The 14,748-nt window shown below is 38.0% G+C and overlaps 1 protein-coding gene across 8 annotated transcripts in view; it reads left to right on the forward strand.

Moving 5' to 3' along the window:
- The first annotated feature begins 3 nt into the window (after positions 1 to 3).
- TMEM260 (transmembrane protein 260) overlaps positions 4 to 14,748 on the forward strand; it is a 66,069-nt gene continuing 51,324 nt past the window's right edge. For 2 of the 8 annotated variants that reach the window (XR_010405195.1, XR_010405196.1), the window contains exons 1-3: positions 15 to 308; positions 5,445 to 5,476; positions 6,202 to 6,353. Coding sequence is in view for 5 of the 8 variants with exons in the window: in XM_064571094.1 (XP_064427164.1) it covers positions 149 to 308; positions 5,445 to 5,476; positions 6,202 to 6,353 (344 nt within the window). In the remaining 3 variants the exon portion in view is untranslated. Of the gene's footprint in view, positions 309 to 5,444; positions 5,477 to 6,201; positions 6,354 to 14,748 lie in introns of all 8 variants that reach the window. The other 6 variants (XM_064571094.1, XM_064571096.1, XM_045900928.3 and 3 more) reach the window with 4 other exon arrangements.

A 14,748-nucleotide genomic window follows, 5' to 3' on the forward strand; every position in this document is an offset into this window, starting at 1 on the left:
GGCGGAGGAAGGTGCGGTCCGGGGAGCGGGCCGAGGCCCGACCCGGAAGCCTCCGCGCGGGCTGTGCTCGCCTCTCGCCGGGAAAGCTCCGGGCCGCCCGAGTCCTTGGGCCTGCCGCGGCCTCCCTCCCCCGGCCCCACGGGGGCCCATGGGTCTCCACGGCGACGGCGGGGGCCCGGCCGGGGGGCGGGCAGCCCGGGTGGGGCCGCGGCGCTCCGGGGGCCTCCGCGGCGGCGTGGCCGTGTTCGCCGGCGTGGCCGCCGTGTTCACCCTCACGCTGCCCCCCTCGGTGCCGGGGGGAGACTCGGGTAAAGTATCTCAGGGCCGCCTTCCCGCCCCTCTCCCTGGTGGGTCAGCTCGCGCCCCCCGGTCCGCCTGCCCGTGCTCCGTGCGGGGTTCTGCGTGCCAGGCCAACTTCTCTTTCCGTTCCTGTAACTGGTGTCTGTCGTTCTCCGGCTCTGGCTCCGGAGAAGGGGCTTGCTGGTTTCGCCTGGTGGCACTTAGCCGACCCCTGCCCCCGGCCAGGTCATTTTTCGGGACCCGAGTTTTCGCTTTCCATTCCTTCTCAGCCCACAAACATTCCTGAGTCCTTATTGTGTTCCAGACAAAAGGAGTCACGGCGGTGGTGACCAAGTACCCTGGGGAGTGTTCTCGGGCGGGCAGAGACAGCACGCACACTACCGACTGCACAGCGACAGCCCGTGGGAGGGAAATGTGGGATAGGTGGGGGCGTGGGGCCTCCTCCCGAATGGCTGGCCAGGAAAGGCCCCCGAACAGGGTGTTTAGTTGAAACCTGAATGTTGAAAAGGAACCGGCCCCGCACACGGTTTGAGGGAGAACGCTTGCAAGAGCGGAAGCCAGCTGTGGCTTCCAGCAAGCTGCTTCTGTTAAAAAGAAAAGTACGGACCACGGAAATCACAGGAGCCGTTGTTACGTATTTGTTACAGGCTTGTTACCTATTTGGGAAGAGGAGCAAGAGCTTGGTTTTGTTTGCTTTTGTCTTGATGCCAGATTAAGTGACCATCCGATAATGCCGGTAGTGCTGTAACTTCTCGAGGTGAATCTATAGATTGAAAAAAAAAAAAAAAAAAAAAAAAAAGGCGTGCACTAGTTACAGTTACGTCTTGCTTCTTAACAAGATGACCCCAAAGTTAGTGGCTTGAAACAACAGGTGTTTGTTATCTCGCCTTCCCTGTGCATCAGGAATCTCCGTGCAGGTTGGCTGGGTGCCTTTCCTCAGGACAGGGTCGTTGTCACGGGGTGGGCGGGAGCTGCAGTCTTCTCAGGGCTCATCTTGGGAGAGGATTCGCTTCTCACCTCAGTCCGGTTCTTCGCCACGTGGGTCTCTCGGGAAGCCGACTCTTGTGAAGAGAAAGAGACGGCACCCTCGACTGACACGGCTGTCCTTTCCTAAACCTAGTCGTGGAAGTGATTGATAGACCACTGCCCTGTTTTATTCTTGACAGTCTGTAAATGCAGCCCACGCTCACGGGGGAGAGGATTATATAGTGAGAACAGCAGGAGTTGGGGATCAGTGGGGGCCATCTTCCGGGCTGCCTTCCACGTTGAGGATCCTTGATGTTCTTTTTACATCCAAATCATTGCCTTCGTTCTTTCAAGTCCTATTGAACAAATAGGAGCAGTGTTTCATTAGTATAGTTGGGAATGGAGTTACCATGTTTCCAAGGCTTACGTTGAATAATAGAAATAACTATAGTTGTGAGAGTTTTGACAATGCGGAGAGCATTACTTAAAGATTGAGTAGTTCTGTACCTTAAAAAAAAAAAAGAAAGAAAGAAAACATTGACAGTTACTTACCCTAGTTCTTTGAACCTGAAGTTTTCAGATAGGATGAATAAAAATAACTCTTACTGAGCACTTACTATATGCCAGGCACTGTTCCAAGTGCTTTACGTGGATTGTCCTTTGTTAACTACCCCTGTGAGGTACGAACTATCAGTATCTTCCTTTTATAGCTGACAAAACTAAGGCTCAGCTGTGTCCAGAATTCACACAGCTAGAAAGCAGGGGGCAGTCAAGGAAAGAACTCAAGTAGATTGACTTTATTTTTTTTTTTTAAACTTTATTTATTTGACAGAGAGAGACACAGCAAGAGAGGGAACACAAGCAGGGGGAGTGGGAGAGGGAGAGGGAGAAGCAGGCTTTCCGCGGAGCAGGGAGCCCGATGCGGGGCTCCATCCCAGGACCCTGGGATCATGACCTGAGCTGAAGGCAGACGCTTAACGACTGAGCCACCCAGGCGCCCCTCAAGTAGATTGACTTTAGAACAGACTCTCTTAACCTCTGCTCTAAGTTCTTTGTTAAATCCGTCATCACATATATAGTGTTATTTAAAGTCTATTTAAAATCTATGATTGGTGTCTTTATTAATACTGTTATTTTTTCCCAGTAGAATAAAGTTACCCATTTACATTGAGTTACCAAACTTTTTAGGTGTTCTGATTTGCTTAGTTTGATGCCAAATAGTGGTTGCTTCTAATATTTTGGTGTTCATTTTTGGGAATGATAAATAAACTTTTCCAAGTCTTGCCAGTAAAATTTGTATAATCATATCTTTGATAATATTGTTTATATGTTGAAAGTACTGTCCTCCTTGAATGTTGTTTATGAAATATATTTTTATCAATAAACAGAACACATCTCAAAACCAGTATAAAGTATGTATTTTTTTTCTTGATAAGTCTTAAATTATACTCCATAAATCTTTCAAATTGTGTAGCCTTGCCAAAATTATTTCTTGCACTGTTTGATACTCAGTTGATTTATGGGTGGGAATACTCGTGATCCTCTGGAGGAGAGTGTGGGAATCTTGCCTTCACATCTATTTGTTATTCTTGGGAAAAACAAAGCTTATTTATGTGTTCATATATTTTAAGGATACTGTCTGTAACAGACTTGATAGATGAGCATATAATTGCATAATTAATATAAAAAGTATAACGCAGAGGGAGCTGGTTTTTGTAAAAGATAAGCATCCACTAACAATTCTGAGCTTGCCACCCATTTGCATCTCAGACAGAAAAGCTGTAATTCTCAAACTTGAATGTACCTCAGAATTGTCTGCAAAACTTGAGCCCCAGTGCCAGAGGGTCTTAATATAGGTAGGTTTGGTCAAGGAATCTTCATTTTTAAAAAGCATCCAGGTAATTCTGGTGCAGTTGTAGTAGGACTTAAATTTGAAGAAGCCCTAGGGTAAAGCGTTGGGAGTAACCGAGCATCCAGGAGGCTCTTTTGTTCCCCCCTAGTCACATTTCTCTTTTCTCTTTATCATAGTCCATTTTAAGAGTAATGTTTCCCTTTAGCTTTTTTCAAGGATGCATTTATAGACTTTGAATAATAGCTATCTTTCCTATTTAGATTTTAGTTTAACGTTTGATAAGAGTAGGTGATGGAAATTTGTCACATTCCCCCAATTTTTATACCTACGGAACTTAAGAATAACATGATTTTTTAATGGTAAAAAGAAGTTAGCGAAAGTAGGCTATTTTTCTTAATGTTAAATGCAATTCTAAATACATTTTACGTGGAGGAGAATAAATAGTGACTTTGAAAATTTGAACTTAATTGTGTTTCATCATACCTATAGAAATACCAAAAAAGCTGATTAAAACGGTTTGGGACTGAAGACAAGCCTAATCCATTCTGGAGTAAAACTATCAAGTGTCAACAGTAGTTACAAAGGGAAGTTAGTTTAAATATTTTTAGACCATAAACTATTTCTTTAAAAAAGTCTCTAAGATGGAAAAAGTGCCTTTGGTTTCCAAATTGCTCTTGAATATCTCCAGAAAACTCAAAAGGTATCCCTAAGTAACTGACTTAGGAAAGCAGTATCTGTCGTTGGGTGCCCTTATGGGGCTTCCATGAGGCAAGCAGTCATTCACCCTAAGATAGGGGTGTCTGAGTAGCAAGGATGACAGTATGATTTGTCTTATTGTCAACTTCTGTGTGCAGGACTTGAATTAGTTTCTTTGTGGGACCAGAGGAGGGAAGGGTGGTGGTGTCTTGAAGACCCCTGAAATGGATAGGATAATATTTTCAACTTAGTAGAAAAGACAGAAATGAAAACAACTAACGAGAATATAAGGCAATCTAAATAAGTGCTAAATAGGTTAGAGCAGGTTCTATGGAGGAGGAAGAAGTGATTAATTCTGGTGGGGGAGGCTAGGGAGGGTATGTATAAAGAAAGGTGTCACTGAGAAGGTGGCAATTGAACTAGGCCTTGAAGGATTTAGAGAGAACACTGGGTGAGAAAATGAGTGATAAGAGGTGCAAAAGAACCATTCCAGAGGAACAGTGGGTAATCAGATTTGACTGAGGCGAGCATAGGTTTCATTGATAAATGCCTTGTAAAGGGACCTTGAAGCCTTTAGAGGGTTAGCCTGTTGTGCTGAGGAATCTGAACTTCATTTAGTAAGCAGAGAGCAGCCATTGAAAAATTTTGGATTAGCGATACAATCCAACCTGTTTTGGGGAGGGGGGGCTGGCAAGAGGTGATTTCAGTATGAAGATGAAGTAGAAAACTGGTCAAAGCTCTTGCTGTCGCCCTAGCCAGAGGGTAAAGATCTACGTCGCGGCTGGGACAATAGAAATTAAAGAAGCATTGATATCCATCGAAGGATAGAAAATGGACATTAATACATTTCCTAATAGATACTAGTAACTTTCATAAACCATCAACATTGACTTCTTACATTGTCCTGTATTACAGTGCCCAGGAATGAATCAGAAATAGTACCTGTGCTCTGAATACTTAAAATATTAACAAATAGACATTGAATTACTGCATCATAATTTTAGAAATAATCGCTGATGGGGAGGAATTACAAAGGACTATGTAAATAACATAATGATTTAGTGGTTTGCAGAAATGTATTACGGTAGTCAGAGCTTACCAAAATAGCCTGGAGCTAATAAGTGCTCGGCAATTATTTGAAGATACCCGACATAATTAATGTAGAGAAGGTTTTCAAATGCCAGTTTAGAGCAGAATGGTACATGTTATGGAGTGTCCAAGCCTCAGAGGTCTGCACATTTTACATTATCATAAAGTTGCATCTTTGTAGATATTTTTATACTAAATTCTTGAGGGACATTACAGCATATTATACTTATATTCTATAAGAATTTTTGTATATTTGCAAGTGTGCACAACTTTTAGGAAGGAAAATAAGCACTTTCTAAAAACCAGAATTCACCTATGTTTCCACTGACCAGTTATTAAAAACTATCAAAGATCATTTGTTCAGTAAGACCTAAGGGAGAAAATATCCTTAGACTATTTCATGCTGTTAAATCTCTACAGATTTACAGTTTTATCCAGTCAAATTAATGCAAAACCCCAGTGCAAGCATTTGGATTTTGAAAACTTTGGAGGAGTGTCATTTTCTAATAGTAATTATTGGTTTTACATTATTTTTTCACAGGGGAACTGATCACAGCTGCACATGAGCTTGGAGTAAGTATTAGTTTTATTGTTTAATCAATGCTCTCATTAACAGTTTTAGGAATTAAGAAAGTTTAATTAAGCATGGAGTAAAGTAGATTAATTTATTTTCAAACCCCAGTTTTTAGTAACTTATAAGTACAGTACGTGACAATTTACTTTAAGTTTTAAATCCAATTAAGCTAAATTATAAAGCAAAGCCTTTACTATATATACAGTAGCTGGCTTATTATCACCCCAAATTTTGTATAAGCTATGGAGAATAAAATAAATCGGGTTAACAGTTTTAATAAGTTTATTATTTAATAAACTTTATTATGGTGCATGATCCCTTTAGGCAAGACCTTAGGACTGTCAGCATGGTGGTAATCCGATAGCAGTGTGGTCTTTCAACTTCCTAACCAATACGAAATTTCAGAACCTGCTTTTTTTCAGTAGCCTTTTAAATGACCCTAATGTACTGTGAACCCAGAGAACAAACTGCTTAAGAACTGACAATGAAATATGTCACCCTTTCTCTAGGTGACACACCATGTGCTAGACGCTGCCAAATCCGCTAAAGAAAATATTTATTTGTATTGGCACAAAAGGATTACAATAGAAAACCACTGTTCAAACATGTAGACATTGCCTCTTAATCTTTATACTTGCCCGAGCAAAGGGCTACTTTGCAATTAAAGCCAGTGTGACTCTTTAGTAGGAGGTGAAAACCTTCTAACTCGCTGATTTTTCCATAGGTTGCCCATCCTCCTGGCTATCCTTTGTTCACGCTGGTGGCTAAACTGGCAATTACGCTCTTTCCTTTTGGTTCAGTTGCCTACCGCGTCAATCTTCTGTGTGGCTTGTTTGGAGCAGTAGCTGCGTCGTTACTTTTTTTCACCGTTTTCAGGTAAAGTAGTTGATGAGTTAAAATTAATTCTGGCTAATTGGAGATGGAGCGTTCTGATGGCCTAAGTGCAGGCATTAAATAAAACCCCCAAACCAAAACTCTTACGTTGCTTGAATGGTTTTCCTAATCACTCCTGTGATTACACTTTCTTAATTTCCAGTACTTTCATACGCACTTGACCCCTCAGGTGATTACACAGTTGGTTGTGCTTCCTACAATGGAGTCAAGGTGTCACCAGTTCATTATCACAGTTCTCGGGTTAGGCAGAACTAATAAGGTTTGTCATTTTATGAAGATGCAGATGGGCCAGTTTAATTCAACAATATGAAGGTCATCTTTTGGTAAATGATAAATATCATTTAATTACAGTGTTGCTGATGGGCAGCTGCCTATCAGGTCCAGAGCTAATACCTAATTATACTGTATCCTAAATATGCACATGTTGTATACTCTTTGAAATGAGGCTGTTAACTAAGGAAATCAGTTTGGGATATGGTTTTGGTAAGGTTTCACGTTGTTCCTAATAAGGTAGGCAAATTAGACCCCACATACTTCACTGATGGAAGGTTTTCTTCGTTTGGAAGGCTACCTTGCTTTTAAAAAATGGGTCATTAGTTTAGGATGTTGGTAAACTTAATTTGTCTTTGCTGCTTCTGACTCCTTCATTCTTAACCAGTCTAACCTATGCCTAAGGAGATTATAGTTAAAAAATACAAGTTACACTTCCTGCAAAGGGAGAACCAAATTAAAACACTTCTTTCAAAAACTACTGCAGTTTTTATTATAAAAACAAATTTTTGTATGTAAATATAGTATAATTTGAATAGACAATTTCAAACGCCATTTTTGGAGACTAATGTTTTTATTTGCGTTAGTCATAAAATTGCCCTTTGACTAAATTCTTTCTAAATTTCCTCTTTAATTATTTATGGAAAGGTAAAAGTTAACATAATTATAACCCTAAAGCTTACTTTTAAATTTATTTGTGGAAAGCTTTCAGATTCAGATGTTGTAACTGTTGATCATTTACTACATTTGTATCTACATTATTTAATTCATTTTTATTTCAGTTACAGGTTTTCAGTGATAGCCAATCTTTCAGAATGAGATGTTGAAAATAACATCTCTGCTTGGATTGATTAGTATTATGAATACTTTCTTTTTCTAAATGATTAGAGTAATCTTCTTTAGAATTGTTTCTCCTGAGTCTTTTATAATTAAGAATTTATCGTTATTTTTATTGAGAGAAAAACTGATCTTTAACATTTTTAAATATCTAGATTGAAAGGTAGAACTACTTGTATTGAATGTACGAATTAATAATCTTCACAAGACATTTAAGACAAAGGCATTTAAAGAAAATTAATACCTGTATTTATTTTAGTAGTTCATCTGTAATTTATTTTATTTTATTTTTTATTTTTTATTTATATTTTAGAAGATCATTTCTATAACATATATTTAAATGCTATGTGGCTATAAAAAGCTCTTATGCAAATAAAGTGATTTGTTCTCTAAAACTTTTCCATGCTTTTCAATATATTAATTGGTGATACCATTCCACATGAAAACCACTGTAAAAATCATACATAAAAATATTTACAGAATCCAAATAGCTTTGAACAATAATTTTCCTTTGAGTTGTCTACATTTTAAAATAGCTTTTATTATCATGCTTGATTATAATGGGTTTTAGATTAGCACACTTCACCTGTGATCCTTTTTTTTTTTAAATACAGTCTTAATGGTAAATTTGTATATTTGCTGAATAGGCTTTAAATCAAAAACCCTTAATATGACTAAACTGGATATTTGAGTGGTTTTCAGAATGTTTTGGTAATATTGTACTTGGGAAAGTTGCTTTCTTTCAGAAAAGGGATCCCACAATATTATCTCCTACATACATTTTAATATGAAAATACTTCATTATTTTGAATACAAATAATTGACAAGGTACACGTCCTCTGGGAACAACCTAGTTCAAGTGGCAAATCTGTTTTGTCAAACAATAGACACCCTTCAGGAGAGAGCAAGCCATCTCTATGGTAATAGGACTAACAGTAGCCTATTGATTGAGTGGAAGAAGACATTATACAATGTCAGCTGGCTTGTTACAATTTCATTTGTTGTATGACCTGAACTTAACCTTTAAAACCTTTCTTCTGTGAATATAAACCCAACAGCAGGACACAGTTCCTGTGCAGCCAATACAGTGACAGCTTTTTTTCCAGCCCAGTGTCCGGTAAATGTGTTCCTTTACAGGTTGCCTCCTTTATCAGAATTTGTTGAGGAGACATTTGACTACTTTATTCATCGACAGGCCAAATCATCATTCTGTTTTGTTGTGGAATATTGGAGGGTTTTGATCCAGGAAACAGTTTTATTCTTTCTCTCCCCCCATCACTTCAGAGAACATTACTGTACACGTAGGATTAGCGCTGACTGGTGTGCAGTAAATTAATTCTTTTAACAGGTTTAGGTTTTTTTCAGGTAATTGTTCACATGGCATTCACTATATTTAGCTCTTGGGGTGGACATAAAGACCTTCTGTACCTTTTAAACAAAGATTGTATTTTAAAAGCAAATTTCTGTTTAAATGTGTTGATGTAAAAAGCTCCATTTTTTTCAGTAAACATGACTTAGATTGGAAGAACAATTTATTCGTTGTTTCCAATTACTATGTAATTTTTGCTTTCCTTGCATCTCTCTCTTGCTTTTAAGAGCCGTAAGGTGTCATTAACACTGCATTTTTTTGTCAGTCTTTCCTAATGGTTGACAAGAACTCATGTATATTCGCTTCACCCTAATGTAGAAAGCATGGGAGTAAAAGAGCACTTTGAAAGCTGTATGCGTCACTATACTTTATTGAATTAAAAATAGTAAGATTGTGGCAGTTGTTTCTGTATATATTTATGTATTGTCCCCTTCAGGGGTATTTTTCAGCATTCACTATGTGAAGGGAGTTTAATACATTTCATTTCTATGAAACAGTATTCATTTTATTAATGTGTACATCTGTGTTTTTAAGACTACATAACACAGGGATTTGTAGGAACTGGGATTTTCTCTTTCAAGGCCATTGAAGTAAATGATGTTTAAGTTTTGATGGTATGATATCTAAAGTGTCACCTTTGAAATTCGCAAATCCTATTAATACAGAATTTAAAAAGTTACAGCTCAGGTAAGTCACTAATATGAATGGGATTTAGCATTGCTTAGTACTTGAATTTCAAACTTATTTTCTAAGCAACCTCAAACTAGGTCCTATATACTTAATAAGGAAGGAGCCCTGAAATCACTGTCTCGCAACATCAACATGCTTACATTTCTTATGCTCTGGTATCACTAAAAGAGAATGGAGTATGTTGATAGCATTGTATAAAAATTCTTTCCCTCAGGGAAGATTTCAATTGCTTATGATCTCAGATCAGGGCATATCTTGTATCATGTATTTTAGTAGGGTCCAGGGCAGGAAATCTACTCTCAATAGGCTTGAGAGTCAGCATATCCTTTCCAAACTATTGTGGGCCAAATGGAAGTATGGAAGAATTCATTCAACAGTGTTTGTTGAGGACTCTTGTGAATCGAAAGTAAAACTATTTTAGTTTTTATAATCAAAATTCAGTGTTTACTTAAAGAAATTAAGACAAGGTCACTAACCATTGAATAAACAGTTTTGCAAATATTTTTTTCTAGAAGGTACTGTCTTAGGAAACTTGCATTAAAAAACTTTCTAACACCATTAACATTGTACAGTAAGAAATCAGATCTCTTCATGTCAACCAGGTTACCTAGAATATATGAATATTAATGATAATTGAAGGTATAGTGAAACCGTGCCTGCTTACTACAAAGAACCGACAACCAATTTCAGTGATATTTAAATATCTTCTGGCAGATCCTTTTGTGCCAGTATTTTATTTTTTGTAAGTGATACAATTCTAAACGTTATGCTGCTGCTAAAAATTAATTTGATTAAACTTTTGGAGGAGGAATACTTGATTCGGAGCACTGTGTCTGCGGTTCTTATAGCTCCAGCTAAGATTCCATTCAATAAAGAATAGGAAATTAAAATGCCATACCTTAGAGAATGTAGAATCTCCTGCTTAAGGGACATTTGGATTTTCCAGCTCACAGAGTATTTTAGATTATTGCCATAGAGAAGAATGTCAAGCTCTTCCTAATTTCAGAGGTAACTATGCAGAAGTAACAAATAGTCACCAAGTTTTTGTAGTTGAAGAAGAATGGAAAGTACTGGAGCATTAATTTCCATTCAGGAGAATATCTGTCTTGATCCCTGGTTAATTGATCATATATTTCTCTCATACTTGTATAAAAATTGCATAGACTCAGACTGGTTAAGCATATTAAGAGCTTGGTTCATTTGCATTTTCTTCTAAGTAGAGGGACATATTAGGCTCAAATAGCAGCACTTCATTTTGAAGGGGGAAAAAGCAGGGCAAAAACTCTTTTTTAAGACTGTAGAGTCTTTTCTGACAGCTAGTCAGAGTTAGAATTAGTTCAAGGAAATGTTAATAATGCACTGCCTGGCCTAATCCCTTTGATATCACCAGGTATCCTCCTGTTCATGGGTTAATTGCTTTAAAAGCGAAGGCAATATTCTGAGCGGTGGGCCGCTTCACCTTTTCACAGCTGTTACCACTGAGTGACAACTAAATCCCATGTGTAAGATGAGGAAGAGCTCAATCTCCAATTGGGAGAAAATTTATGTAAACCACAATCCCTTCAGAATGTGCGGAAGTCATAGACTTTCTTGATTTACTCTGCTTTTCCCAGAAAGCTCTATTGTTCACTTTCCTAAGTCCCATCAACCCTTTGTAGCAGAATATCACAGAGGCAGCAGATAGCTTGAAATATATAAATGCTATCGTAGCTCTGATTAATAGCAGTGCTTATGAGTCAAGTCTGATAACAGTGCAGCTCTCCACTCAATTTCAGATACTGCTAATGGAATCTGTCTTCTCCAATTGTAATATGAGAAGGCCTAATTTGCCATGGAGCTTGGAACTGTCACCAGTAGGGGATTGTGGGGTCAGATGGGAGCTGCCAGGTTTTTGCCCTGCAGCTTGTATCTCTCACTTTGAATAGAGCAGCCCCCTGCCTGCCAGTTAGCTGATAGGCCGCTGTGGGGTTTATGCCACTATATACAATAGGAAAGGGCTACATAGGCTGACTTTATAATTGTGAAGCTAGCTCCTATTTCCACAGCTACTGTGCTGCATAATTTCTAATAAGTGGTTTTAACAAATGTCAGATTATGAAAAGTTTCCTCAATTACAAAAACTTATAAAACATTCAAATTGCTAAATCTGTTTCCTGCCGAGATTTTGCCACTGGAACTAGTCATCGGTCATTACGGCTGTAATAATAAATGCATGTATTTCTTAAAATTACAAATAAAATTCTAGATCGTAACTCCCATAGATGTGCTCCTTTTCAAAGCCATAAAAACAGAAAGCGGTCTTCAGGAATTGAAGTATTAAGATACGCTTTCATAACTTTGCATGATAAGACTACTTAATATTAAGTCTCTATTGTTTATTGAGTTGGTTAGTGTTGCTGATGAAAACAGTTTCATACCCTCATTCGGCTGATTTTAGTTATTTGGATCTTTTAAGTTTACCTCCCATACGTTTAGTATCTTAATGTTTCAAAATGTATGCAGCATCTTCTAAGTTTTGAGTGAAAGGGGACTTAGTGTGATGACAAGCCAAGGCCAGGGCCTTTGAGAACAATATGCTGGAATGTACTTTTTAACCATTCAGGTTTGCTGTTGAATACAAAATAACACTGTCAAGCTTGAGTCACAAGGTAATTTGAGGTCTTCTGTGTCTTTAAACATTTCGAACAAAATATGAAAATTTGTAATTTGGGAGTTATTTTAAACCAGGCTGTGCTTTCAGAAGAAATTGGCTCCCATTGTGCAAGTTATTTGGCATACCATGAGAACTTAGTAAAAAAAGTAAGGTGTATGATGTTGATTCTTAGAAAGCCCAGGGTTTTTTCTTTTGGATAATTAGGTAGAAGCTGATGAGAGGTAATAAAAGGAGTTGTTCTAAACCTTGAGTAACTTTATTATTTATTGGTTAATGCATAAATCTGAATTTTAATGGGAATTGTGTGATTTTATCTTATTTTCGGAAGCTGTTCATAATCTTACTCCCTCTGTGTCGGTTGTGTTTTTTTTTTTTTTGAAGACTACAGTTTGTTTGTTTTTTTTCCCAGTGTTATTTAGTGGTTTAAAATCAGGAATAATACTTTGTACTTTTCCTTTTAGTGTACTGGTAGTTGGTATTTATGTAGCTGAAACTTCAGGCCGGAACCAGTTTTACTTTTGATTGAATCTCGTGAAATAGAACACATCTTGGGAGAATTTTATCTGGAGTGGAAGTAAATTTTTATAAAATGTGGGAAAAGGGATTATTTGCAAGTTTATTAAAGGTGGAAGTGTGGCAGCTTCCTAGATGTAACTTTAATATACCATGCCCTAAATGATTGACTTATGTTGATTAGGTCCAAGCTTTAAAATGAATAGGAAAGTTTAGGTTCTACTGTTTTCTAAATGGCTACTGGCTATAATTTGCCCACAGAGTATCTGGAACATATTAGATGCTTAATGCGTATTTGCTGCCACTGGGTTGAGTGAACTGCCATGGAAAGAGAGGCTTGGCAGTAGCTAGCTTCCCAGTTTGACCTTTTTCCAGGTACACAGAAGAGATAAATATATGGGTGTTGATTATGTGATTGAGCCAGAAGGTAACATTTATATATTTTCATGAACAAGACCCAGAAAGATAAGAACTCCGGGAGGATGGGGATGGTAGATTTGCTGTTGTGTCCTGCTTTACCTTACTTCCTTTCCGTAATCCATTACATTTTTTTTTAGTCATCAATATGAGTTGACACTAATAGTAATTTATTTAATAATCAGTCTCAGAGGCTGCATTGTGGCCTGCTTACTCGATCCTACTGCCTTCAAGCAGGAGTTTGCAGCGTAGAAGGAGGGCGGTGTACCCTCCATGTTGGGCCCTTTGCATGCAAGTAACACTGAAGACAAATACATTCGTGAATTTTATGAGACACGTCAAATGTGTGTTCTGAAAGAATTTCAGGTTTCTGTTACTTGCCTTTTGATTGAGGGTTAGACAAACATGTGACTACACATGAAAATCGAATACCACGTAGTGGAAAGAAAAATACACCTTATCATCAATAGCAAACCTGTGTCAATGGTACAAAGTGTAACCTCCCGATTTATCCATTGTGTCAACAGATGAAGAGTATTGCATCAATGAGAAAACTCCTGCACAATCAGTCCCTTTCCTAGGAATCTCATCTAGGTTTCATGGATTTTGTGGACCAAAAAGAAGGCAGTTATGTATCAACCATAGAATTCTGAGCTTCACATTCTTTAGGATGATCTTAATCCTTACCCCATATTCCTTACCTCCGTGGAGAATTTTTGTTATTTGCGTTATCTGGGTGAAATTTTAAATACTTTACCACCCTTCCCGTGCTGTCTGTCATACTCTTGGTGTATCTTTCTCTGTTGACTAACCACTGTGCTTTACTAGAATGTGAACTACATGATGTTAATGTTAACCCAAGCAAAAAGCAATTAGGAAGATTTACTTACTGCAGATACACTGGGAAATATATTTTACGTGTCACATAAAAATATTTTTATTTACATAAAACATACTTCAATGATTTTTAGATTATTTGATGTTATGAATCATCTGTGTCGTTGCTTTACGCCATTAGTATGAGCCCTTAAATTCAGCATACCTCTCTCACAGTGTGAAAACTTGATTTTGATTGTTAGTACTCAGATATAACTATCTTTTACAATATAGTGGTTGTGTTATTAAAATGATCACAGTAATGGTGTTGTAAGTATGCGATCATTTCTTCATATAGCCTCATAAGATATTATCTTCTATAAGTCAGGTTAGATTCTGGTTTTTTTTTAAGATTTTATTTATTTATTAGAGAGAGAGACACAGAGACAGAGATAGCGACAGAGGGCACGAGTGGGGAGGAGAGGGAGAAGCAGGTTCCCCACTGAGCAGAGAGCGTGATGCGGAGCTCGATCCCAGGACCCCGGGATCACGACCTGAGGCAAAGGCAGACAGATGCTTAACCAGCCGAGCCATCCAGGTGTTCCTAGGTTAGATTCTAAACATATGTATTTCAGTCAAGGAAATGTCTTTTTTGATCTCCTTCTATGAGGCTTTATGAGAATCAAATTAAGAATGGAAAACATTTTTTCTCATATTGTATCTAATTCATCATAAGTTGTCCTTAAGTTAAAATGGAAAATAGTTGAGACTATTTTGCCATTTATTCTTGAGTTCTGGTGAAAAGACTTCTT

Source organism: Mirounga angustirostris, unplaced genomic scaffold (assembly GCF_029215605.1).
Source record: "Mirounga angustirostris isolate CCGP_5_RB_7025 unplaced genomic scaffold, mMirAng1.0.hap1 SCAF_9, whole genome shotgun sequence".
Classification (NCBI taxonomy): Eukaryota; Metazoa; Chordata; class Mammalia; order Carnivora; family Phocidae; genus Mirounga; species Mirounga angustirostris.